Source organism: Giraffa tippelskirchi, chromosome 10, assembly GCF_054371585.1.
Source record: "Giraffa tippelskirchi isolate mGirTip1 chromosome 10, T2T-mGirTip1v1.2.pri, whole genome shotgun sequence".
Classification (NCBI taxonomy): Eukaryota; Metazoa; Chordata; class Mammalia; order Artiodactyla; family Giraffidae; genus Giraffa; species Giraffa tippelskirchi.
Genome location: NC_137284.1, coordinates 136,506,240 through 136,528,344, shown reverse-complemented (window position 1 = coordinate 136,528,344; position 22,105 = coordinate 136,506,240). Strand labels below are relative to the sequence as shown.

Sequence of the window (22,105 nt, the reverse complement as noted above, 5' to 3'; positions counted from 1 at the left end):
TTTACTCAAGTAAAAGCAGAATCACATATCTGACATAACAAAATGCTTCACATCATTAAAGTCAGAGTTTAATTGAATTAGGTGTGCTCATTCTTATTTCTCAGGAATAGTAACCCATCTTTCATACATGTTATTTCCTTCTACTTTTATTTTTCTGAGTTAAGTAAGGCATGTCTGTTTTCCCACATCCAGCAATACAAGTGTTATAGAAGTATAATTTATAATATTGGTAATTAGATTCATCATTAATCTTCAATTCATGTTCAGTTCCCCTTATTATATGGTATTATATGGTATTTTCATAATATTTCAACCTTACACTTTCCAACAAAGATTAAGCCATTAGTTTAAAAAATTATTAAAATTCCAGACTAAATAACACTGGGCCCACTTAGAGTCATGCTATTCTGAGAGGTCCTTGCACAGTTATTGCTTTGCTCTCAACACGGTCTCCTTTGGGCAAAGCAGCAACCTGGTAAGCAGCTCAAGCAGGAAAACTACTCTGGAAATATTGTTTGTAGATGTCATTGACAGTATTGAAGTCACTTATGTCAGCCAGCAAAACAGTTGTTTTTCCCACATTCGTGAAGTCGCAGCCTGCTGCTTTCAGAATCTCACCCATGTTTGTAAGAGCCTTTAGTCTCTTCTGCCACCCCTCCCGGCACAAGCTCTCCAATTGCAGGATCCGTGGCTAGCTGTCCTGAAATATAAATGGTCCTGTGGACTAACACAGCCTGTGGGAACCAATGGCCACTGGGGCTTTTGTGGTGCTGATCACCCTACTGATCAAAGACGGTGTGGCTCACCCTTTTCCCTTGCTGCCCCTCAGACACAACTACCCCGTATATAACTTTAACTCGTGCCTCTTGGGACTCCATATATATAGTTGACATTTGAACAACATGAGTTTGAACTACACAGATGCACTTATACTCAGAACTTTTTTCAGTAGTAAATACTACAGTACTACACCCTCCCCAATAGGTTGAATCCTTGGATATAGAGGGCGGATTGTAAGTTATATGTGGATTTCTGACTGCAGCAAGGGTCGGGGCCCCTAACCCTTGTGTTGTTTAACAGTCAACTGTATACACAAAGCAGATGTTCATGCAGGGCTGCAAACGAGCACCTGCACACCCCTCTCTCTGTCAGGGTCACAGTCCTCACCCTACACCACCACCCACGTAGCCAAGAAACCTGGATCCAAGTCAGGCCAGCGTCTCTATGAGACTTGGCTGAGGCCCAGGCCTAGCTCAGATGTCAGGGCCCTGCGTTACTGAGCTCAGGAGCCTTTGTCTCCTTTTTGCCCCTGTCCCCAGCTCCTGATCCTTCTCTTCTCCAGGAGCAGCAGTGGGTAGGGGGGGACACCCTCCCAGGCCCCCAACTCCATGGAGCAGGCAGCCACCCTGGGGGGACTAGGGCTCCCATGTAGCCCCAAGCAGGCCTTGGCCCTGTACCAGCATCTCTTCCGGTGCCCAGCAGATCTAGACCAGCTCTGGGCCGCCCTGCGGCAGGTGAGGGCCACAGGGCACTGTCTCTTAGGGGGCAGGTCTCCGTGGGGTCTGACTTCACCTTGCCTCTCCAGGTGCAAGAGGGCCGAGCCTGCCCCTCAGTCCTGGAACTGCCCACCGTGCTGCTGCAGATGGAGCGGAGCCGGCGGGCCCAGGAGCAGGTAGGGGCCAGCCGGCCAGGGGGTACAGCAGAGGGCGGGGTGAGTGCCCCCTTACATCCCGGGACTCCACCTTCCTGCAGCTCCTGTGGGATTTGGAGCTGCTGACCGGGGCGGGGCTGGGCCTCTTCTGGCCACCCTGGGCCCAGTTCTGTAGTCTGAGGGCCCAGGTCCAGCGTGCACAGAACCAGCGCAGCAAACCCCGCAGCAGGACAGATGACAACTCTGAGCAGCTGTCGAGTGGGGTGAGCTGGGGCTCAGCTGAGAGCTGGGGGGTCAGTGAGACACTGGGGCACTCGCAGTGGTTGAGAAGTGGGAGGAACGTGGGCTTTGGGGACAGATCTGGGCTCAAATCTCTGCTCTGATGCTTCCTGTGGACCGGAAGCCTGTTTCCTTCCTCGGTTACAGGATGGGGAAGATAAGAGCTCTTTTCAGAGGGCTGCTGAAAGGCCTGTGAACTCATCTGTGTAGAGGGTTTAGCACCCTACTGGACATACAGGACCATTCCAGCCTGTTACTGTTCCATAATGAACTGTCCTAGTCCAATCAACTGCATGGTGACACCATGCCTTTAGCCATGGCTGCAGTGAGAGAGGAAAACAGTTCTGATGGGGCCCAGAAGACAGAGGCGCTGATGCCCAGGGTGCCCCTGAGATGGGACCCCAAGTAGCCCCAGCCCCAGGTCCCTCCCTCCAGGGCTGGTGGATCTCCCCCTGGCCAGCCACCCTGGGAAGGATGGTGCTGTGGTGACTGGAACTAAGATGTGCCTCCCAGTCCTGGCTCAGCACCCTGCTGCCTGAGGCCCTTTGGGCAGGTTAGTAGCTGTAGCAGGAGTGGGTATTAGTCATGACCACTCAGGAAGTGTCCAGCCAACATTTTTGGCCAGGGCTGCAATCTCATCTGAAGGCTGGAGTGGGTAGGAGGGATCCGTCTCCAAGCTCCTTGACTTGGAGGGAAAGGAGAGGGGTCACACAAGGGCACAGAAGCCAGGAGATGGATCCCTGGGGGCTGTTTTAGAGGCTGCCTACAACACTGGGGGATGATGCCGTGTGGGCTGGGGCACCCCCCAATCCTTCCAGAATTCCAGCCTATGCCCACCGCCCCAGACTGAGGACTCCCTGAGCCAGAACCATCAGCTCCTGGAGGGGTAAGCTTCCCATGGAATTCCGTCCACTCCATGTTGCCACACAAAGTGACCAAACCCAGGACCCTTTGCCCTGTCGCCCTCCAGAGCCCTGCCCAGCAACCCCTCCTCATGCCCCTAGCTCCTCCTGGGGCTTTTACTCAGTTGAACCCACATGGTTGTCCCACAGTCCCTGGAAAGAATAACCTCAAGTTCCAGCTCCTAGCATCCAGTGGTGGGTGCAGAGGAGAAGGAGGGGAGGTTGCCATGGACTGAGTTTGGGTGATGGGGTGGGAAGACTCCTGCAGCCTGCTGTGGGTGGGGAGTCCTACACCTCCCAAACCCCCATGCAGCAGAACCAGAAGCAAGAGGTGTGCCTGAGGCAGTCTTTGCACTCCTGCAGGGGGCGGGCAGTGGACCCACCATCAGCCCTGGATCTGAGCGAAGCCAACCTGGATGCAGACCCAAGGCAGGAGAGCCCTGGCTTGCCGGCGGAAGGGCCCACATCTGGTACTTTGACAGGAGGGGTTGGCAGCCAGGAAAACAGAAGCCCCTGGGCTGAATTCAGTGAAATGGATGCTGTGAGCTTAGATTGGGACAAGCTGGGAAGCCATCACCCCAAGTCCCAGGATTCTGGTTCATCTTCACCTATTCTTCCTCTCATACCTTTTTGTGGGGGCACCAGGGGCAACCAGGGACAAAAAATAGGTTTTCTTTTTTAAAAAATAATTTTATTTATGTGTGTATGTTTGGCTGTGCTGGGTCTTCATTGCTGCACTTGCTTTTCTCTAGTTGCAGCAAGCAGAGGTTACTCTCTAGCTGTGGTTCAGGCTTCTCATTGCAGAGGCTTCTCTTGTTTCAGAGCACGGGCTTCAGTGGTTGCGGCACTTGGGCTCCGTACTTGCTGCTCCAAGGCTCTAGAGCACAGGCTCAATAGCGGTGGCGCTCTGGCTTAGTTGCTCCACCGCCTGTGGGATCTTCTCAGATCAGGGATTGAACCCGTGTCTCCTGGCTTGGCAGGAGGATTCTTTACCACTGAGCCACCTGGGAAGCCTCAGGTTTTCTTTTCTATGCCAACTCCACCTGATTGGTGCCAGCCATCTCAGGCACTGTGTCCAGGAGGATTCTGAAGCTAAGCTAGGGCTCAGAGGAGAAAGTGCTGGGAATGGTTGTCTGTCCTCCCTGTCCTCCAGTGGGGAAGGAATGGAATGGCAGCTCCAAGCTGCCAAGTTGCCACCCTCATGCTAGGCACTGGGGAGATACAGGGCACAAAAGAGACTTGGCCAGTCACTTGTCCTCATCTCTGAGGAGCTTGCAGCCTTGTGAGAGAGTGTGACAATAAGCAGGTGATTAGAATTCGTCGGGGTGGATGCTGTGAGCCCTGGGCCTGTTTATTTAAATGAAACAGGCTCTCAAATGATTGGTTAAATAATAAGCCTAGCAAAATCACAAGCTTTTTAATTGTGACATCGTGTATGGGCAAGAGGAGGAAAGTGCAAATGATTATTTTCTGACTGACAGAAATTTTACGAGTATATTATCTCTTGGGACTACATTGGCGGAAGATATCTATTACAGCATTATAACCAGTGAAATAAATGATCCAGTAAGACAACAGATCAGAATTACAGAGGGACGGGCTTGGAGGTTATTTTCACAGTTCATAGCAATAATTTCTGAAGGCTTGGGACTCTTACCAGATGTCTTTGTTCAAAACTCTTCCAAAGACAGATTTGTTTTCACAGAGAACATTCCCATTTGGTTACTGTTATGAATATTCACACATCCTTGTTGCATAAAGATGGCATTTCTTGTGAGAGTTCTCATTTTAAGACCTTATGAAATCAGGTTCTTTTAAGTGGTTTATGAATGCAAAACGATGCTCCTTCCTCCACAGCTGCAAAGGAGCAGCGACATTTCATCTCTTTTTAGATTCCTTTTGTTAATTATAAAGACTTGCAGTTTTTAGACTAGCCTCTGGCCTAAAATTCCACTTCTTGAATTTCATTTGATTTTGCTGTCCAGAAACCAAGAAAGAGCTAAAGAGGATTATCCTTAATAATAGAAAAGTCAGGCGCCTATTGTGGGGCTGGACAGGCACATAAGAACAAAGTAGGGGTGTCCTTAAGAGGGAATGGTGACCCTGGCAAACAGTCCCTTCCTGCTCCTGGGCTGCCTCTGGCAGTTTTGAGGAAGAGGGTGTGTAGGTTCCTCCAAGGTGGTCCTTGGCTGGGAGGATGAGAAAGATGGGGTCAGCTGTTGGCAGGCAAACCTGACAAGCAGACACATAGCCGGCTGTGTAAACAAAGGTGGGGCGGTGAGCTGTGAAGGCCTTGAAGTTCCAACACCAGCCCCCAGGGTACCCTACCAGCACCACCTGGGTCAGTCCCGTCACCTGCTGGGGACTCCCTGGGCTTCCTGGTTCCAGTTCAGGGGTGTGTGTGTGAGGCGCTGGGGCATGAGCAGACATCTGTCTTTCTCCTTCAGGTGGCTTCCAAGAGCCGAACCTCATCACCAGCAGTAGCCCTGGAGAACTAGGGAACTCAGAGGTCAAGGTGAAAGGGTGGAAGTTTCCGGGGCAAGACCCCTCTCAGATTGGGGATAGCAGAGGTGGGGTCTGCCTGGGAGGAGACTGCTGGGATGAGAAGCCCACAGCTAGGTGGAAGAAGGGGCCATTGCTAAAGCACCTTTTAAACTACATAACATGGGTTTGGGGCTTCCCAGGCTATAGTCCATGAGGTCACAACGAGTCAGACATGACTGAGTGACTAAGCACAGCACAGCACAACAAAACATGGGCTTTACAAATTCAGGAGTCAGGCCAGGGGCCTAATGGAAGTAAGGCCGACTGGGGCCCTGGGGTCTCCAGGCTCCCCTGGGGGACGTGGCCCTGGAGGGAGGATTCCCTCACAAACCTGGGACAAAGTGTTCTTCCTTTCTAGGGCCTGGCCCAGAGGGAAGAGGGGACCCAAGCAGAGGCCACGCCCCAGGGGCCCCATCAACTATCACCCGGAAGCCTACAGGAGAAAAAGCTGGCTCAGGGAGCCCCAGGGCCCCCAAGCCTCTCCTCCCCTGGCCTGCCAGAACCCCAAGATCCCCTGGAGGGGCTGGGCTGGAGCCTGGGCCAGGAGAGAGCAGAACAGAAGAAATTGCTAAGGATTGGGATTCCTTACTGTCAGAGAGAGGAGAATCCTCAGGGTCAGAGTAAGACAGAGAAGACAAACCAGGGTCCGAGTAGGGAGGCCACCCAGACTCTGATGGAAGAGGTCTCTCAAGGTCAAAGGTGGGACGGCTTCCAGGGTGAGCACAAAGGGGCGCCTCAAGGTCACAGCGAAAGTCTCCTCAAGTGCAAGAGAAAGGAGGCCTTCCCAGAGCCGAGTGCAGATTCTCCTCGGGGTTCGGGAGAGAAGATCCTCCAGTCTTCCGAGGGCAGAGACTGTATCCCACCAGCCTGGGAGGTGGCTCAGGGAGAGGGGCCCCGGGAGAAAGGCGGCTCCCCGTGGGACTTCTGCAGGTCCCTGAGGGAACAGATGGGGCAGCCTGGGGGAAGGGCAGGCCCGGGGCCCCGAGGAAGGACCACCCAGCTGATGCAGGTTAAGCCCGATGGCCTGAGAGGAGAGAGCGCACCGGCCCTGGGAGCTCAGAGGCCCCTCCGGGAAGGGTTGAGGGCTCCCCTTCCGCTCTCTAGGCCCCCGACCCGGCCACCGCTCCCAGGCCCAGGAGCGGTGATGCTAGCGGCCCCATGCATTGGGGGCTCCGGGCGGCAGGAGCGCCCCGCAGCCCTCCCAGGGCACCTGGGCCCGCTGCGCGATCCGCACTCGCTTCAGGGCCCAGGAGGAAGCCCTGGCCCCGCGGAGCAGGAGCTAGACGGCTCCACGGGGCTCCCGGGCGCCTTCGGGAGACCAAAGGGTGCTGCGGAGGCCCCCAGAACCTCGAAGACCGCGTGGCCCAAGCCCCCGAGCAGGGACCGGGCGTCGGCGGGCTTGAGCGCTGCGCAGCAGGAGTCGGCTCTGCAGCGGCTGCTGGAGCTGAACCGCGAAGCCAAGCGCCGGCGGCAGCGGGACCGCGAGCAGCAGCGGCTCCGGGTGCGCGGCCGGGCCGGGCCGGGCCGGGCCGGGCCGGGCGGGGCGGGGCTCCGAGGGGCGGCCGCTGGGCCGCTGACAATCGCCTCCTGCAGGTCCTGGAGCGCCTCCGCATCGCCAGGAACCGCCACTGCCGGGTGCACCCCCTGGGATCCCCACCGAGCCCGGCTCAGCTCCCACTACCGGCAAGACCCCCAGGAAAAGGCGGTGGGGCCACAAAGAGCCTCCCGGGGTGGGGGGCGGGGGCCGTTGGCAGAGCTGGGCGCGATCTGGATCGCTTTGACGGGCGTGCATCCGGCACTGGGGTAACACCTGCGGAGCGGGCCGACCCGGGTGCTGCCCTCTGCTGGCCACTTCGAGCCCGGGGGCCGGGAGGCGCGGGTTGGCGCTCAGCGTTCCTTCCTGCCCTAGGAGGACGCGGCCGGGCGGCGACGCGCCCTGCGGGAACAGCTGGAGCAAACCCACCGGGAAAGGACCGGGCGGCTGCGAGCCCTCGGGGCCAGGTGAGGGGACGGGCGGGGAGGCTTGTAGGGTGTTGGCGGTCCCTTTTTCCTGACATCTGGGGTGAAAGTCCACTCTTCCCCAGGAACACCCAGAACTTCCAGCAGCTACTGTGGCCCCCCGGCGCCGCGGAACCTGACGAGCATCGCTCACCCTTCCGAGGCCCCTCTAAGTCTCTGATGAATCCTCAAGGAGATGATTAAAGAGACGGGGGGTTAAGGGAAAAGCAAGAGGGCAACCCGCAGATCAGAGTGAGTTTCAGAAAGGCCCAGAACTCAGCCTCAGCGCCTGGGAGAGCCAGACACAGACACGCACGCAGCTTCACCCCAACAGGAGGTGTGTTATTTCTTCTTCCCTCCCCTAAGCCCTCTGCCCTGCTCAAGGTCAGAGGGCCAGATCCCGAGGGTCGAGCAGCGCGAAGGCCCCATTCTTGCGGAAGAAAGATTCAATGCGGCACATCTTGCTGGAGACCAGTTCTTGCTTCACTGGGGGGCCTGGGAAAAGATGTCAGAGGCCAGGAGTGGGTTCCTGGGAAAAGAACCCGCAGAGCACAGGAGCCCTGCCTGCATAGCCCTGGGAGTCTGCCTATGTTGTATCCACTTTGTAAGTGTGCACAAATAAAAAGAAATGCTTCTGAGAAGCGGGAGTTACAGGGAACAGGGAGCTGGCTGGCTTCCCCACCGGATCAGCAGTGATAGCCAAATGCCAGTCAGCTGTGTGCCAGCACCTCCCCCAGCCTCAGAATCCTCCACGGAGGTGGGTGGTGGGACTCCCAGCCGTGCTTGCTACAGGGACAGACAGAGCTGGACTTCTCTGGGGCAGACAGGGCTTCTTTCTACCTCCTGCTTTCATTTGGAAATTGTTCCCTTTCCTCTCCCTTTAGGGCCCTGGGGGTATTTTTTGTTAAGGCCAAATTTCAATGTGTTTATCCTCAATCATCCACCTTTTCTGTTCAGGAACTGGAGAAAACACGTGACTGAGAGTCTCACTTGAAATTCATGACCACAGACAGCAAAGGAACACTCTTCATCAGGCAGCAAACCCACGACATTCCCTGGCATATTCTCTGTCCCACACCTTGACTCTTTAGCTCAAACTACACCATTGCCTTCACTCCTCTCCCACCCAGCTGACGACCATGAGTCAATCCAGATGGAAAGCCTTCTTGCCAATACCACGTCCCTACACATCACTGTGTCCCCCCCAACCCCCGCACTTTCTCCCTGCGTGATCCAGCCTCTGGAGCAACCTGGGTGAGCCCACCCACTTTCAAGGCTTTAAAGAGTACCTATATTCTGATGACCCCCAAAACTGTGTCTTCAGCTCTGTCTGACCTCCAGAGGGCCAAATTACCAACACCTCCAGCACAACACAGCCAATGCTGACCTTCACAACCCCCAGCACTCTCCCTACCCCGGAGTCTCCCCTGCTGTAGCTGCTTCAGTCAAACACAATGCAATGGCCGTGTTGCCATTGCATTCTCTCCTATCATTCAAATCACCAATAAGTTCCACTGAGTCTTCCTCCAAAACACATTCGGAATAGATTTCAGCTCAACTGCTAATCACTCTAGCCCAAGACACCATCATTTCTTGCCAGGATAACTCAACCATCTGCCAGAGTTTGTTCTTACTCCTGAAGAGGCCACTACCTACAGAATAGTCAGGGTGATTTTTTTTTAAGTAAATCCTCATCATTCACTTGCTTAAAACTCACCGTGGCTTCCCCTTAAACTTAGAATAAAACCCAAACTTGTCCTCCTTGTTAGCTCACTCGGCCTTCAGGTCCTGAGAGAGGCCTCTCCTGACAATCCATCCTAAAGTGGCACACACCCCTGCCTCCTCGCCCATCACGCTGTTTCACTCTGGAACTTGGCCCTCTCTTGCTCTTATGTTTCTCCACTAGAATGGATGCCCCCAAAAGGAGTGTCCGTGTGTCTTTTGTGTCTAGTGCCAAGAGCACTGCCTGCCTCGTGGCAGGTTCTCCATGTCTGTGAGGGGGATAATTTCTGGGGGGTTGGGGCTCACCCAGCTGCCAGCCATATGTGAAGTTGGTGGTGATGGGAAAGAGGTAGCGTTTCTCTGGCATGTCCAGTTTTCGGGTGCTGAGGTAGCGGTAGCGACCCTGGAAGTCGTGGGAGATGCCTTCGTACAGCAGGGCCCGGGTGGCAGGCAGGACTGGGTACATTTCTGACTGAATAGGAGCCTCCAGGGCAGGGCTGGGGGCCCTGGAAGGAACTGCTTTGGGGACAGGCGGGGGTGAGAGTGGCGCTTTGGGGGGCAGGGTTGGCAGCTTGAGGGGCAGGCGGGCTGCAGCCTTGGCCTTCTGCTTGGCCTTCACCAGGGACCCGTACTTGTGGTGCCACTCGCAGCGCAGCATCTTCTCTCTCAGGTATTCCTCTTTCCAGAAGTTCTGCTGCACCGTGTCCATGTTGAGTTGCCGAGACATGGTGGTGCAGGAAGGAGCAGGAGCGGGGTGCCTGCTGCCAAGGGGTGAGCACAGCAAGCAGAGTCCCTCTGACAGCAGGTGGCTGCCCAGGGACAGTCACTTGGCAACCGTGCCTCACCTCACACAGGGCCATGCCCTCAGCACACTTCACCTGCCATGCTTGCTGAGGCAGCCTCAGGCCAGGGCCCACTGGCTAAGAGCCTTGACCCCCAAACCTCTTGCCAGACTCAAGCTAAGTATCTCTGGCTTCCAGGTTTACTGTGGTTCCTGCTTCCATCCCTTGAGGTCCCGACCCCTCCCAGCCAATACAGACTCAAGTAGGGGCACCAGGGGTCTGGACGCAAGGCTGCTTCCATTCCTCCCTGCCAGAGCTGGTTACCTTTAATTCAGAAGACCAGGCTGGCACAATCTTCCTGGTCCAACTCTTCTAGGCCTGGGTCTTTGGCAAAACCTTTTTCAGCCCTGCCAATCAAATCCCCCCCACAAGAGCCTCCTTCCACACATGTCCTTTCTAGCACCCAGCCTCAGATTGGAGAGAAGCAAGAACATTATTTTAATTTAACATCAACAATGACACTGTGTAACAGCACAGGGAAGAGGTAGTGGAGAGAAGACACTCAGGTTTCCTGTACCCCAACCAGCCTTAATTTTAATGGCAGAGCCCCAGCAACCTGGAAGCACCCCACCTCTGGTGCCTCTCAGTGGAATGGGAAGGGGCAGGGAATTGGAACTCAGAGGCTAAAATCTCAGAGGAGGACTGATGGCAAGCCTGGGGAGAGGCTGCAAGGCGGAGGGGAGTCCTCTAGCGCAGGTCTTCGGCCGTGAACATGCCCCTGGCCCTGCGCAGGATGGAGTCCTTGGCAGCATCATAGGGGTGCTCCTTGGACGGGATCTCCAGTACCGCTGGAATGGAGCGCTGGTGGGCATCAAGGGCGTGCCGCACCATCTCTGCGATGTACTGGTTGATAAGGATGATGCCGATGTCATCCCGGTTTAGAAACTGCCTGGAGGGAGAGATGAGAAGGGAGTCCAGGGCGGCCCACTCTGAGTTGGTGGGCTGGGCCGCAGACAGAATGGGCTTAATCCAGAGAGCGCAGTAGACAAGAGAAAAGGGTGCTACACTAAACTCTCAATTCTGTTTAGAGTCAATTTCATTCAAAAGCTAAGGGCATGGCTTCTACCCCACCCTCACCCCGGCCTCCTGGAAGACTCCCAAATGATCTGCTAATGAAGATGAGAGTGCGTGCTGGTGCGTTCCTTACGCTGCCTTCAGGTAAGAATGGGAGAGGACAAGACTATATATGCCACTCTCTTTGTATCTGCATAAAGAAAAAAGCAGAAAGATAAGGTAAAAAATACATGGTGAAGGAAGGAAGTAATGAAGTAGAAGAGGTCAGGGGTTGAGAGTGTGACTTCTCAATGTGTAGATCTTTTAAATATTAATTTGTAAACCACATGAACATGTTAACTTTTCAAAAGGAAACAGATTAAATTTCTAAACACACAAAAAAATATTTTTTGACCACACCACATGGCACGTGGGATCTTAGTAGCCCAACCAGGGATCGAATCCGTGCCCCCTGCTGTGAAAGCATAGAGTCATAACCACTGGACCGCCAGGGAAGTCCCCATAAAAAGTTTTAAGGGGGGAGGGCGCTGTTCAGACCTTCCCCTCATGGTCTATGCTGATGAGGGTCTATGCTGATGAGGGTCTGTGCTGATGAAGGTCTATGCTGATGAGGGCAGGGGGTGGATCAGAGGGGAAGTTTGGCCTGAGCCAGGAACACAGCATAGGAAGAGGAAAATCAGTAACGAAGGAATCATACTTTCCACACAGAAGGAACCTGGCACTGGGCTCTTACTTTCTTGTGATCACCCACACATTCATTAATTTATTTACTCATTAAAAACTATTTACTATTAAAAAATAAAAACTACAGAGTAGCTACTCTTTACCAGACACTAAGGCAGGTTAGATTTGATGATTTCAGAGGTCCCTTTTGGTTGGAAACTTGAAAAGATCTTGAAGGAAAATTTGTCCTTCTCTCATGACAACTTGAGTCACTTTACCAGACTGCTTCAAAATCAGCCTCCTGGGTCAGGGCCGATCATACCCCAGGCAATATGAACCAGCCTCAGCCGGCAGCTCAGGGCTGGGCTGTTTAGGGGAAAACAGGTGGGAGAGATTCGTTCCTGGCACTTGGCATAGGGGCTCCAGAGAAAGGGGTGTGGGAAAGAACAGGGGGCTGGTGCTCTCAACTCTAGTCACCAGGTCACCTCCTGGATTAAAGAACATGCCTGCACCCACAGCTTGTAGCTACTGCTTTTAACCCGGGACAGGAAAAGAAGATTTGAAGCACAAGGTATCAGTAGAAGGTAGGACAGTCCTGATATTCTGTTTGCTGAGCTCAGGACAATGGGAAATTCCAAAGCAGACTGAGAGCTGAAGGAGCAGAGTGTGGCCCTAGCTTAAGAAAGGCAGAAAAGGTGAGACTGGGCTCAAACCTTTGCTCCATCTTTTTCCGAATTGTATGACTTTAGTGTGTGCCTTTAACCTCTCTGAACTTTAGTTTTCTTACCAGTAAATGGGAATAATCCCTACCTTACATGACGATTGTGAGCTTCTAAGGGAGATGAAAACACATGAAAGCCCGAGCCCACTGCCCATGTGTTCACTGAGTGAGTGGTTCCTTTAGGGGTCAACTAGCGCTTGCAATGACCGGGGCCTGCTCTACCGGTGAACTGGGAGCTGAGAGTGGCCCTCTCCAGGCCTGGGCACTCTGGAAGCTCAGCTCTGGCGGGCCAGGTTGGACCAAAGGGCGGTGCCCGTCCGTCATGAGCTGTTCCCCTTCTTTCCTGACACACGGTCATGTGAGAGGGGCCTTTGTGGACCCGATCTAGCCCTGGTCCCACCGAGCCCCAAAAGGGAACTTGGGCCGCGGTGGCCTCTTCTCCAGTCGGTGGACCGACTTCCCCGACCCTCGAGGACGGGGTCTGACACTTCAGCCAAGGTTTGGAAGCCCAATGCCGCCCGCCGCCCCCCGCCTTCTCCCCTCCCCGCGCTCCCACCAGGCAGCAGAAGGTCCAGTTCAGGCCTCGCGGACTACCTTACCGGAAAGTGTCTTCGATCTCATTGATGGTAGTATCCTTCTCCACCACCAGGAAATTAGGGTGGCGGTTCTTGTTAAGCTCCCCTATACCGCCCAGCAGGAAGCCAGTCACCGTGTCCTCGTCTCCGATCACCGCAATTAGCTTCCCCCTCCCCGCCATCCTCACAGACAAGCCTAGATCCTCAGCGACCGCCGGGTGTCACCGAAGCCCCGCCTTTGCAGCGCACCGCCTTTTCGGCCGCACCCCCACGCTTTAGACATGCGCAGTTGTACCACTCCGCCTCCTGGGACATGCGCATTAAGAGCAGAAGCGCCTGACTCAGAATACGCCTGCGCCATAATGGGAGGCCCGAACCCGGGGACTACTATTCCCATAAGTCCGCGCGGCACAGTCGGACCGGGCAGGTAAAGTTCGCTGGGTCTTTGGCCAGGTGAGGCAACTGCTGTTAGACGTCTGGACGCCGAAGGAGAGACGGTTTTTGTTCTCCAGGGTAAGGTCCGAGTCTTTATCGTGTATGTATGTAACTATGGCACATAGTTAACAACTAGTACATATTTGTTCAATTAATAAAAGGATAGATAAGTTAATGATGATACTCTTTAGTGAGTAGTGTGTCAGTTGCTAAAATGTGAAACGTACGTGGAAGCACTCATCAGGTGTAACTAACCCATGGGGGAGAGGGGGCGCGCGAAGAAGGTCGCTAGCTGGATGAGGCTGGTAGAGATGAGGACAAGAGGGTGTTGTTGGGAAGAGAAACAGCACGTGTGAAGACTTAGGAACTAGAGAGAACTAGTGCCTTCAAGGAAAGAAAAGGCATTTGGAAGTTATCCTGAGGACAGAGTTACTCTGAAACCACTGAAGGATTTTAAGCAAGAGAATGATACAGCCAAATTTATGTACTAGGGATAGGTTGAGACCTGTGCTGTGTGAGGAGGCAGGACTGAAGGAGGAGAAACCATTGTGGGAAGAGGTGATGGTGAGCAGGGAACGGGGATGGGGAATGTGAGAGTCTGGTGGAGCCAAGAGATATTTATTTATTTGTAAATTAATTCATTTATTTTAATTGGAGGCTAATTACTTTACAATATTGTAGTGGTTTTTGCCATACATTCATATTAATCAGCCATGGGTGTACATGTGTCTGCCATCCTGAACCCCCCTCCCGCCAAGAGATATTTAGAGACAAAGTGGACAGAACTGGTATTAGGCATGTTTGGGGAGATAGACAAGGTGACTTCCAGGTTTCTGGCCTGGGCAGCTAGATGGACGGGAGTCACATTCCTGAGAGAGTGAACTCTGAGATGAACATATTGAAGGAAAAAGGTCCACTCGCGCCCCCTCCCTTCTAACAAACAGGCATCTTGGCATCTGGCGTTTGATCTGCGGGTTGAGAGCAGTTGAGCCGTCTGGATGGTCTGGTCTGATGGTTACACGTGTGATAGGCTCAGGATTTGAACCTAAGTGGTATGAATCTCGGCCTTGCTACTTAGAGGTATGGTTTGGGACTCATCACCAAAATTTTCAGGACCTTGATCTCTTCAGGTAATAATGTGCCCATCTCACAGCTGTTAGGATTAAGTGAGGTAGAGTCCTTATATGCTTAGCAGCTGAGGCCATGCTACCACTGAGGGAGAGCGGCGGGACTGGATATCCATAAACACATCCCCTCACAGGTGGAGGGCAGCAGAAGTTGAGGAGGCCGGCAACCTGGCAGGAAAAAGCTCCCATCTTAGGGCGAGGTGAGAGGGGAGGCAGTGAGGAAGGATGTGTGTAGAAGCACCTGGCTCGGTGCCTGGCACAGAGCTGGCCCTTAATGGCCATGAATGGCTGGGAACTTGAGAAGGGATCTCGCCTTCAAGGGTCTGTCAGGTGAGGGAGGGAGCTGTGAGAGGACCCCATTCATCACACACACCTTCATTCAACCAGACTTTATCAACTTGGCCATGGAGAGGCTGAGGACATGAGATTGATAAAATACCGTTTCTGTCAAGGAACTCTCTCGGGACTGAGGGGAGAGTAAAAATATCACAGGAAGGGGGATGGACTTATAGAAAGAGAGGCCCTAGAAGGGTCTTGAGGGGAAAGAGAAAGATGAGAGGAGCCAGCAAGCAGACATACTATGAGTGAAGAGGTGGGAGATGGATGTATTTGGAGCCAGGCCACGTGTGTTGGGTTTTTTCTGGTCCACCTACCGCTGTGTGCCAAATGTCTGAAATGATTCTCGAGCTAGGGGATCAGTTGAGTGAAGCTGCCTTGTCCTGCTCTGGCTACTCAGTTGCCCATAGTTGCCCATTTATTCATTGGGCACACCTGTCTGTATGGTACCTCCTAGGGTCAAGGAGCACAGTCTGGTGGGGCAGGCCCACCCTCAGATTCACTGTTACAGATGAGGGTAGTAGTAATAAATGCAGCCAGAGATGTGCCCCAGGGCAGCCCGAGAGCTGGGGGGCAGGTCTGGGAGGATAGGGAGGGGTTCAGGAAAGCTTCCTGTTGGCCAGGAAGGTGAGGAGAGTGGAGGCAAGGATGTTCCAGGGCAGAGGCCCAAACTGCAGCATGTGGGTCTGGGAATCTAGAAGTTGTGAAGAGGGTAGGAGGTGGAGGATGTGATGAGAAGGGGCACACCGTCAGCTTGGTGGGAGGTTTCAGTGAATGGGTAGGGAGGCTGGTGTCTGAACCTGTGGGCTTTGGGGGCCTTGTTAGGACACGTAGACTAGTCTGGAGAGAAGGGAGACACAGAAGGGCCTTGAACCAGAGAGGGCCACAGTTCCTGTAATGTGACCACCCTCCTCTGGCTGCAGTGTGGAGAGCTGGAGGGAGCTGCTGGTGGGTCAGGAAGGAGGGACCAGTTCAGGACGGGAGGCCCTAAGCAAGGTCGGGCTGGAGGGATGGAGGAGACCCAGCTTTGACCAAGGACCTAGCTGGAGTGACAGGTTCCTGGGTTCGTTTGTGGTTCTGCCTGCCTGCTGGTTGAGGAGCATTTCTGCATAAGCCAGAGGTGACTGTTTTTTAAGGTCCTGATTTTGAGAACATCCTTGAGATAAGGCTGAACAGAAACTGGCCTCCTGGTGGTCCCCAGGGCAATCTTCTATAACACAGTGTCCACCTCCCTCTCCCACCCCCAGCTCTCCAGGAATCTGATGACCAAGCCCACATCCCTGACATGCCCCCCTTTCTTTGGGGCATTCTGTCAACATTCCAGACCTCCCCAAATAGATGGCCCAGAGGGGTGCCTTTCTGCTGCAGCCTCTTCCCCTGGACCTGACTCGGTCCTCCAGGACACAGGCAGCCAGCCTCTGCCTCCCAAGGCGTGGTTCAGGGTCAACAGCCAGAGCTGGCCAGCCAAGGAGAGCACACACACGCAAGGAACAACCATGCCTCTGCGACAGGCCGCACTTTATTTGGAGTTTTCCGCCTAAACGGCTCCCAGCTGAGCCGCATGACATGTGCAAAAGCCCCCCAGAAAGCTGGGCCTCGCAGTGTGTAAAAAAGGCCCCCCCATGGGGCAGAGCTGTGCAATTATTTAAAAAAAGAGAGAGAAATCAGTCCCCCAGGAAGCCTGGCTGGGGTCTCAATTGCCCAGGGCCAGGACGTGTGTGCAGCTGCCGCTAGGTACACTTTCTCCTCTGACTGTGCTTTGTTTTCCAAGTTGTAACACTCTGGGGTTGTGGCCACCAGAGGGGCTGGATGCAGTCCTCAGTAGCTAGGAGGCCCGGCTGGCAGTGCGATTTGAGGGTGACCTCTCTCACACATGCAGACACCCCCAAACACATGTTCCCCCACTGGCCTCAGCCCCACCAGAAAACACAGGGCTTCCCTGGCCCCCCAACCCCCAGTTCACCCTCATGTCACATTTGAGGCAAGAGACACTGCCCTGAAACAGACAAGGCCCTCCAGCCAGAGGACCTGGCGGGGAAGGGGCAGTGCCACTCCGTCCACACCCCAGGGCAGGTGTTTGTGGTGTCTGATTCTGCGAGCGTGCATCTGGGTGTGGCCCATTTGTGTTTGTGTGTGTGTGTCTGTGTCTGTGAGTGTGTTTGGCCAGAGGTGGGGGCCGAGGCTGGGGGAGGCACTTCTGGGATTCAGGGCACATTGACTTTGAAGGGGCTTCCGGGGACACTTTCGTCGCCCCACTTGACGATGAGGATGTAGTCCCCTTTCTCCTTGACGGTGTAGGTGACGTTGTACACCCGGTTCCCCATGTGCTTCACATACACCTCCTCACAGGGGGTCTTGGGCCCGTGCACACCCACCATCATCATATTGGTGCCTGGAGAGAGAGGCAGCGAGGGACAGGCTCACCCCCGGCCCTTGGTCCCATGTTCGTGCACACTTGCCCACCCTGGGAGACTGCCCCCTCTCCCCAGCTCCGCCCGCTGCCTGCCTGCTTTGCTGCAGTCCACGGTGAAGGAGTTCTTCTGGCCCACAAAGGCCTGGGACAGCCCGGGACCCCGCGTCACCACCTTGCTGGCATCTGAGGAGAACTTGGGGATGGAGCTGTAGCTGGAACCCCGGCTTGAGGATGACTTGGTCACAGTCTCCACCAGAACCGTGGATGTTTCATGAAGGCTGTGGCCTCCAGACAGCCGGGGACCTGAGGGGCAGGGCGAGGTGGCCACGAGCTGGGTCAGAGGCCTGCTCTTCCCGAGGCGGTAGGCCCCGTGTAGTGGCCCTGACAGCCCATGTTCCCTTCCTCAGCTGCAGCATCCTAGGAGCAGCAGCCCATTTCACACAGGGCTCTCAGGCAGGCTTATCTCCAGGTCTGGAGCCTCCACAGCTCTGTCCGTGCTCCCCCACCCCGACCCTTCTGGGCTTTGTCTGGGACCCCAAGTCACACAGTAGGTAGAGCCCTGCTTTAAAAAGGAACAAGTATCCAACCAATCCTTCACACAGCTTCCAAGAGGAAAACCGGGTAAATGTCTGCCAAGCTCTGTCTTCTTGGAAGCCAGAAACAGGGGACACCAGGAGGGCAGAAAGTTTGAAAACTTGGGGAGCCACCGCAGGGAAAAGATTAGTCGAGGGACGGAGAGTAGAGAGGGATTTGAATTTTTAAAAATGATGTACATGAGTCCACACATAGAAGGTGGAGAATGGCACGTTGTGTAAAGCCAGGCCCACTTTATTCCTGGTAACCTGAAACCCTGATGTTTGGGGCCAATTCTGACCCGGATGTGAATGGCCACTGGAGCCAGCCCAGGATGGGCTGGACTGGAGGGACCTCGCCCCACCCAGGACACTCACCTGTGACTTTAGCCTTGAAGGGGCTGCCCACAATGTGCTGGGGGCCACCATACTTGATGGCAATGAGGTAGTTGCCAGGAGCCATGGGAGTGTAGGTGACCACGTGACCCTCAGGACACTCCCGACAATCCAGCTGCACCTTGGAGGGGCCATCAATGGTGACAGACAAGGCCCCCGAGCCTGCATTCAGGGTGTTGACGATGAACTCTGACGACACACCTGGGGACCGGAGGTAGCAAGGATGTTGACAAGAAGGGCTTAGGGTGGGCCCAGGCTCCCCGGAGCAGACCTCGGCCAGGACTTGGGGCTCATCAGCACTGTCCCACCCCTCTCCCCAGCCCCAGGCACTCACCTGTAGTGCCTCCCTCAAGCCCAGGACCATAGGCAGACACTAAGCCTGGGTCTCCAGCCTGGCTCTGCTCCCCAACTCGGATCTTGAAGGGACTGCCAGGGATGTGGGCACCGTTGAACTTGACATCGATGGAATGGACGCCATTCTCATGGGGGATGAAACGGATGGTGTGCTTGTCTGTGGGGGCAGAGGTTGGTGGGTGAGCCTTAGTCTTTTCCCTCCCCTTTCCAGAAGGTCCTAGCCTGGCAGGGACAGGCCAGCTCACCACTGTCCAGCTCGGAGACGTAGCACTCCTCCACTGCACCCGAGGGCGTGTGCACCCTAGCATCAATCACGCCCCGTGCACCGTTCAGCTGCACCGCAAAGGACGCGGGCTGGTTCACCTTGAGCCCGGTCTCCTGCAGAGACCACAGAGGGTGCTCAGACTCCTGAGAGGGCCTGGAGGGCTCATGTCTGTAGCCTGGCACCAATCTCCCTACGTGCCCAGCCCGGAGGCTCCCTCCTCCCACCCCTAGCTGGCCCCTGCTGCCTGGCCCAGCTCAGGGAGGCTCTCAACAAGGCTGCAGTAGGAGGCGGAACACTGGGTCTTTGACCTTGGCAACCACCTGCTATGAGATGGGGCCTCCTGGCTGTGCCGGGCGTGGTGGGGGGCCAGAGATGATGTGCCCTGATGTGGCTGGGGAGGTAAGACCCAGATACCGTAAAGCCGGCCTGATAGCAGAGAAACCAGTGCTGGGACAGCACTGTGTGGACTGCGAGAACTCAGTAGCTGGGATGGGAAAGAGGCATGTGGCCTGGACCGCCCTGGGGGCACTTGATGGAGAAGGTGGGGCCGATGGGGAGGCTGGGTGGGGGGTGCAGGTCGTGAAGATGACCTCAGTTCTAGAATGGGGGAGGGGGAGGAGGGACACAATGGCACCTGAGGCTGCTAAGACTACCCCAAGGGGCAGCTAGAGCCCCCTGTTGTCCAAACACTGGGAGAGAGGGGCCATCTGTCTGGACCTTCCAAGGTCACTGCTAAGTCCCTGGTCACATGGGCCTGCCATCCTCTACTCCTGCCCATCTCTCAGGGTGGCAGGAGGGCCCCACCCCACCCCCGGGCACACACCTGGAGGCTGGTGACAGTGAGACGGCGAGCATCATCTGAGAGGGAGGCCACGGGTACCACGAAAGGGCTGTCTGGGATGTGCTCGTCATTGAACTTGATGGAGACCTCATAGTCACCTGAGGAGAGAAGACCAGTCAGCGCAAGCTCCAGGACAGGGGACAGCATAGGGGGAAACGTCCCCACCCTGATCTCAGCCCCAGACGAGCTCCTAGGTTGGGCTCAGCTCTGGAGACACGTATTCCCAGGAGTGTAGCACGGTGGAGGGAAATGGGGCAGAGAAACTGCAGCGGCCCAGGTGAGGGGTTGGTTTGGGAGCCCCATTTCCTGCTGGGGAGAGCAGAAGCCTGGTCTGGAAAGTCAGGCAGGCCCAGCAAGTTGCCTACCTGGCTCCTGGACGACATAGGAGACCCCACACGAGCCGTCCTTGCGGTCCTCAAATGCAATCTCTGCCTTGCTGGGACCCTCCACGGCGATCGATAGGCCCCCGGCACCTGCTTCTCGGGTCCAGATGCTGAATTCGGCTGGAGACGGAAACGGGACAGGGGCAGCTCTTCAGCACCATCGCCCACCCTGCTGACTGTCCTGCCCCCATCCCCCGTCCCGGCCACCTGCCCCCTTACCTGGCACACCAGCCACCCCTCGCTCCAGCCCTGTGCCTCCAGCCCGCACCTTGTGGGCACCGCCTTCACCCAGTGGCCCCACGGTGAACTGAAAGGGGCTGCCTGGCACATGCTGGCCGCGGTACTTGACAGTGACCGTGTGGGGCCCCATCTCCTGGGGCACAAAGCGGACGCTGTACGCGCTGTCCTCCCCCTCCACGATCTCGGCGGCTTCCGTCTTGCCCGATGGGCTGGTCACCTGTGCAGTCATGTCCTGAGAGCTGGCCTCACCTGCAGGGGGTGGGGAGTGTCAGGGCGACACCGGGGCTGCTCCAGGCCCTCGCCCTTGCCTCCCTCCCTCAGTAAACACCCCCTCCTCTGCTCAGACCAGCGGCCTCCCCGTCCTGTCCGGAGGGACAGAAGGCCCGCCTCCCTGTGAAGACCCCCGCCCAGTCCTGCTTACCCTCCTGCTGCCGGGTGATACTGCCAAAAGAGCCCAGGCGCTCCCGGCCCAGGAAATCCCCGAAGACTGCGGGAAAGGGGTCTCCGCCGACCTGGGTGGACTCCTCCACCCGCACTTCGCGCTTGGTCTCCCCACCCCGCGTCTTGCTGATCTCCGTGCGCTCCGTGCGGGTGTACGTGTGGCTGCTGCGGGTGAAGGTGCGTGTCAGGCGCTCCTGGGCGGACACCATCTGGAACCAGTTCCCTGTTGGACACGTGGAGCCGGCAGAGGGGAGGGAGGTGAGAAATAAGCCAGAAGGACAGAGGCCCCGGGGACAGGCTCTGGGCCCTCCCCGCAGCCCCGCCCCACCAGGCTCTTCCCGGCGCCCACCTGGGATCTTGAGGTTGAGGTCACAGGTGCTGCCGATGGTGGCGATGGACGGCGCCTGCCTGCGCCGGGTGATGCTTTCCTTCATGCGGCCCTCGCCGGTGACCTTCACCGTGAAGGGGCTTCCTGTCGGGGGGAGAAAGAGCGGGTCAGCCACCTCAGGTCACTCGTCTCCAGCCTCCTGGCCTGTCCCGGCCACAGCCGAGCCTTACCAGGCACGTGCTTGTCGGCGAACTTGATGTTGATGATATAGGTGCCAGGTTCAGTGGGGCAGTAGGTAACTTTGCACGTGCCATCCTCCATGTCCTCACAGTTGATGTCCACCTTGCTAGGGCCTTCAATACTCAGCCCCAGGCCCCCATAACCTAGCGGGAGGCAAGGGACACGTCTCCTTCAGTCCCTACTGCCATCTGCTCTCCCCTCCCCAAACCGCAGGCTCCGCCCAGAACAGACACCCATGGGGCATCGTAACCACTAAGGAAGACGGCTCAGTAGAAGGAGGGGTGATCCAGGCACTGACCCAGAGGGTCACGGATAGGTAGTCTGGAAAGTTCTCTAAGGCAGGCCTCTTGGGTTTTGGTGAGCGAGGGAAAGACAAACTCAGGATGGCTGAGCTTTCTCTTAGACACAGGAGAAGTGACAGCGGGGCATTCACTCTTCCCAGATGGGCCCCAGAATGGGAATCTCAGCAGAAACTGGGCCAGGAAGTTCAGGAGGGGAGGGTATGGTCCAGGGGTGCTGGGAAGGAAAGGACTGGTCTCCACTGGAGGCACCAGCTGCAGTGAGGGGGTCTCCGGGGCAAGAAGCACCTGCATTACGAGTGTCCACGATGAACTCCGCCACCTGGAACGTGTGTCCCTCGGACAGGCCTTTGCCCCAGACCCGCACCTTGCTAGCATCCCCGATCTCAGACGGTCCCACCAGGATCTTGAAGGGGCTGTTGGTGACGTGCTTGCCGCTCTTGCGCACGCTCACCACATGCTCCCCAACTTCTTTGGGGGTGAAGGAGATGCCTGTTGCAGGGGGAGATCAGGCATGAATGGAG

At 55.9% G+C, this 22,105-nt stretch overlaps 4 protein-coding genes and 1 pseudogene across 18 annotated transcripts in view; 1 reads left to right on the top strand and 4 right to left on the bottom strand.

Moving 5' to 3' along the window:
• The window catches only part of KCP (kielin cysteine rich BMP regulator), a 38,241-nt gene extending 30,226 nt beyond the window's left edge, over positions 1-8,015 (top strand). The window contains exons 41-49 of the mRNA XM_081531177.1: positions 1,586-1,672; positions 1,753-1,914; positions 2,749-2,816; positions 3,196-3,302; positions 5,280-5,347; positions 5,735-6,877; positions 6,970-7,059; positions 7,286-7,377; positions 7,461-8,015. The gene's annotated coding sequence lies outside the window, so the exon portion shown is untranslated. The remainder of the gene's footprint in view (positions 1-1,585; positions 1,673-1,752; positions 1,915-2,748; positions 2,817-3,195; positions 3,303-5,279; positions 5,348-5,734; positions 6,878-6,969; positions 7,060-7,285; positions 7,378-7,460) is intronic.
• LOC145522495 (2-iminobutanoate/2-iminopropanoate deaminase pseudogene) lies at positions 398-1,390 on the bottom strand (annotated as a pseudogene).
• On the bottom strand, positions 7,696-10,347 carry SPMIP1 (sperm microtubule inner protein 1). The gene is made up of 3 exons (XM_081531263.1): positions 10,203-10,347; positions 9,403-9,905; positions 7,696-7,869 (listed from the first exon to the last, which is right to left on the bottom strand). Exons 2-3 carry the CDS (start codon positions 9,821-9,823, stop codon positions 7,760-7,762), a joined length of 531 nt encoding a protein of 176 aa, XP_081387389.1. The 5' UTR covers positions 9,824-9,905; positions 10,203-10,347; the 3' UTR covers positions 7,696-7,759.
• Positions 10,348-10,352: 5 nt separating this feature from the next.
• Positions 10,353-13,137, bottom strand: ATP6V1F (ATPase H+ transporting V1 subunit F). Of its 2 annotated transcripts, XM_081531264.1 has the most exons (3): positions 12,936-13,137; positions 11,005-11,044; positions 10,353-10,880 (listed from the first exon to the last, which is right to left on the bottom strand). In XM_081531264.1, exons 1-3 carry the CDS (start codon positions 13,091-13,093, stop codon positions 10,626-10,628), a joined length of 453 nt encoding a protein of 150 aa, XP_081387390.1. In that variant the 5' UTR covers positions 13,094-13,137; the 3' UTR covers positions 10,353-10,625. The 2 variants fall into 2 exon arrangements, with proteins under 2 accessions (XP_081387390.1, XP_081387391.1); XM_081531265.1 differs by lacking the exon at positions 11,005-11,044 and having other exon boundaries at positions 10,353-10,827.
• Positions 13,138-16,312: 3,175 nt separating this feature from the next.
• The window catches only part of FLNC (filamin C), a 28,054-nt gene continuing 22,261 nt past the window's right edge, over positions 16,313-22,105 (bottom strand). For 4 of the 14 annotated variants that reach the window (XM_081531258.1, XM_081531260.1, XM_081531257.1 and 1 more), the window contains 12 exons: positions 21,870-22,073; positions 21,273-21,425; positions 21,064-21,186; positions 20,695-20,937; positions 20,253-20,522; positions 20,016-20,153; positions 19,633-19,748; positions 18,790-18,922; positions 18,525-18,701; positions 18,173-18,391; positions 17,312-17,525; positions 16,313-17,201 (listed from right to left, as the gene is read on the bottom strand). In XM_081531258.1, the coding sequence (XP_081387384.1) occupies positions 17,153-17,201; positions 17,312-17,525; positions 18,173-18,391; positions 18,525-18,701; positions 18,790-18,922; positions 19,633-19,748; positions 20,016-20,153; positions 20,253-20,522; positions 20,695-20,937; positions 21,064-21,186; positions 21,273-21,425; positions 21,870-22,073 (2,039 nt within the window). In that variant the 3' untranslated portion in view covers positions 16,313-17,152. Of the gene's footprint in view, positions 17,202-17,311; positions 17,526-18,172; positions 18,392-18,520; positions 18,702-18,789; positions 18,923-19,632; positions 19,749-20,015; positions 20,154-20,252; positions 20,523-20,694; positions 20,938-21,063; positions 21,187-21,272; positions 21,426-21,869; positions 22,074-22,105 lie in introns of all 14 variants that reach the window. The other 10 variants (XM_081531253.1, XM_081531256.1, XM_081531254.1 and 7 more) reach the window with 4 other exon arrangements.

Coding starts and splice junctions, on each gene's coding strand:
- SPMIP1 (XM_081531263.1), bottom strand. CDS start 9,823: ATGTCTCGGCAACTCAACATGGACACGGTGCAGCAGAACTTCTGGAAA. Junction 7,870..9,402: donor CACATATGGCTGGCAGCTGG/GTGAGCCCCAAC, acceptor ATCTTTTCCCAG/GCCCCCCAGTGAAGCAAGAA.
- ATP6V1F (XM_081531264.1), bottom strand. CDS start 13,093: ATGGCGGGGAGGGGGAAGCTAATTGCGGTGATCGGAGACGAGGACACG. Junction 11,045..12,935: donor GAGATCGAAGACACTTTCCG/GTAAGGTAGTCC, acceptor CTTCATTAGCAG/ATCATTTGGGAGTCTTCCAG. Junction 10,881..11,004: donor GAGGCCGGGGTGAGGGTGGG/GTAGAAGCCATG, acceptor TCTGCGGCCCAG/CCCACCAACTCAGAGTGGGC.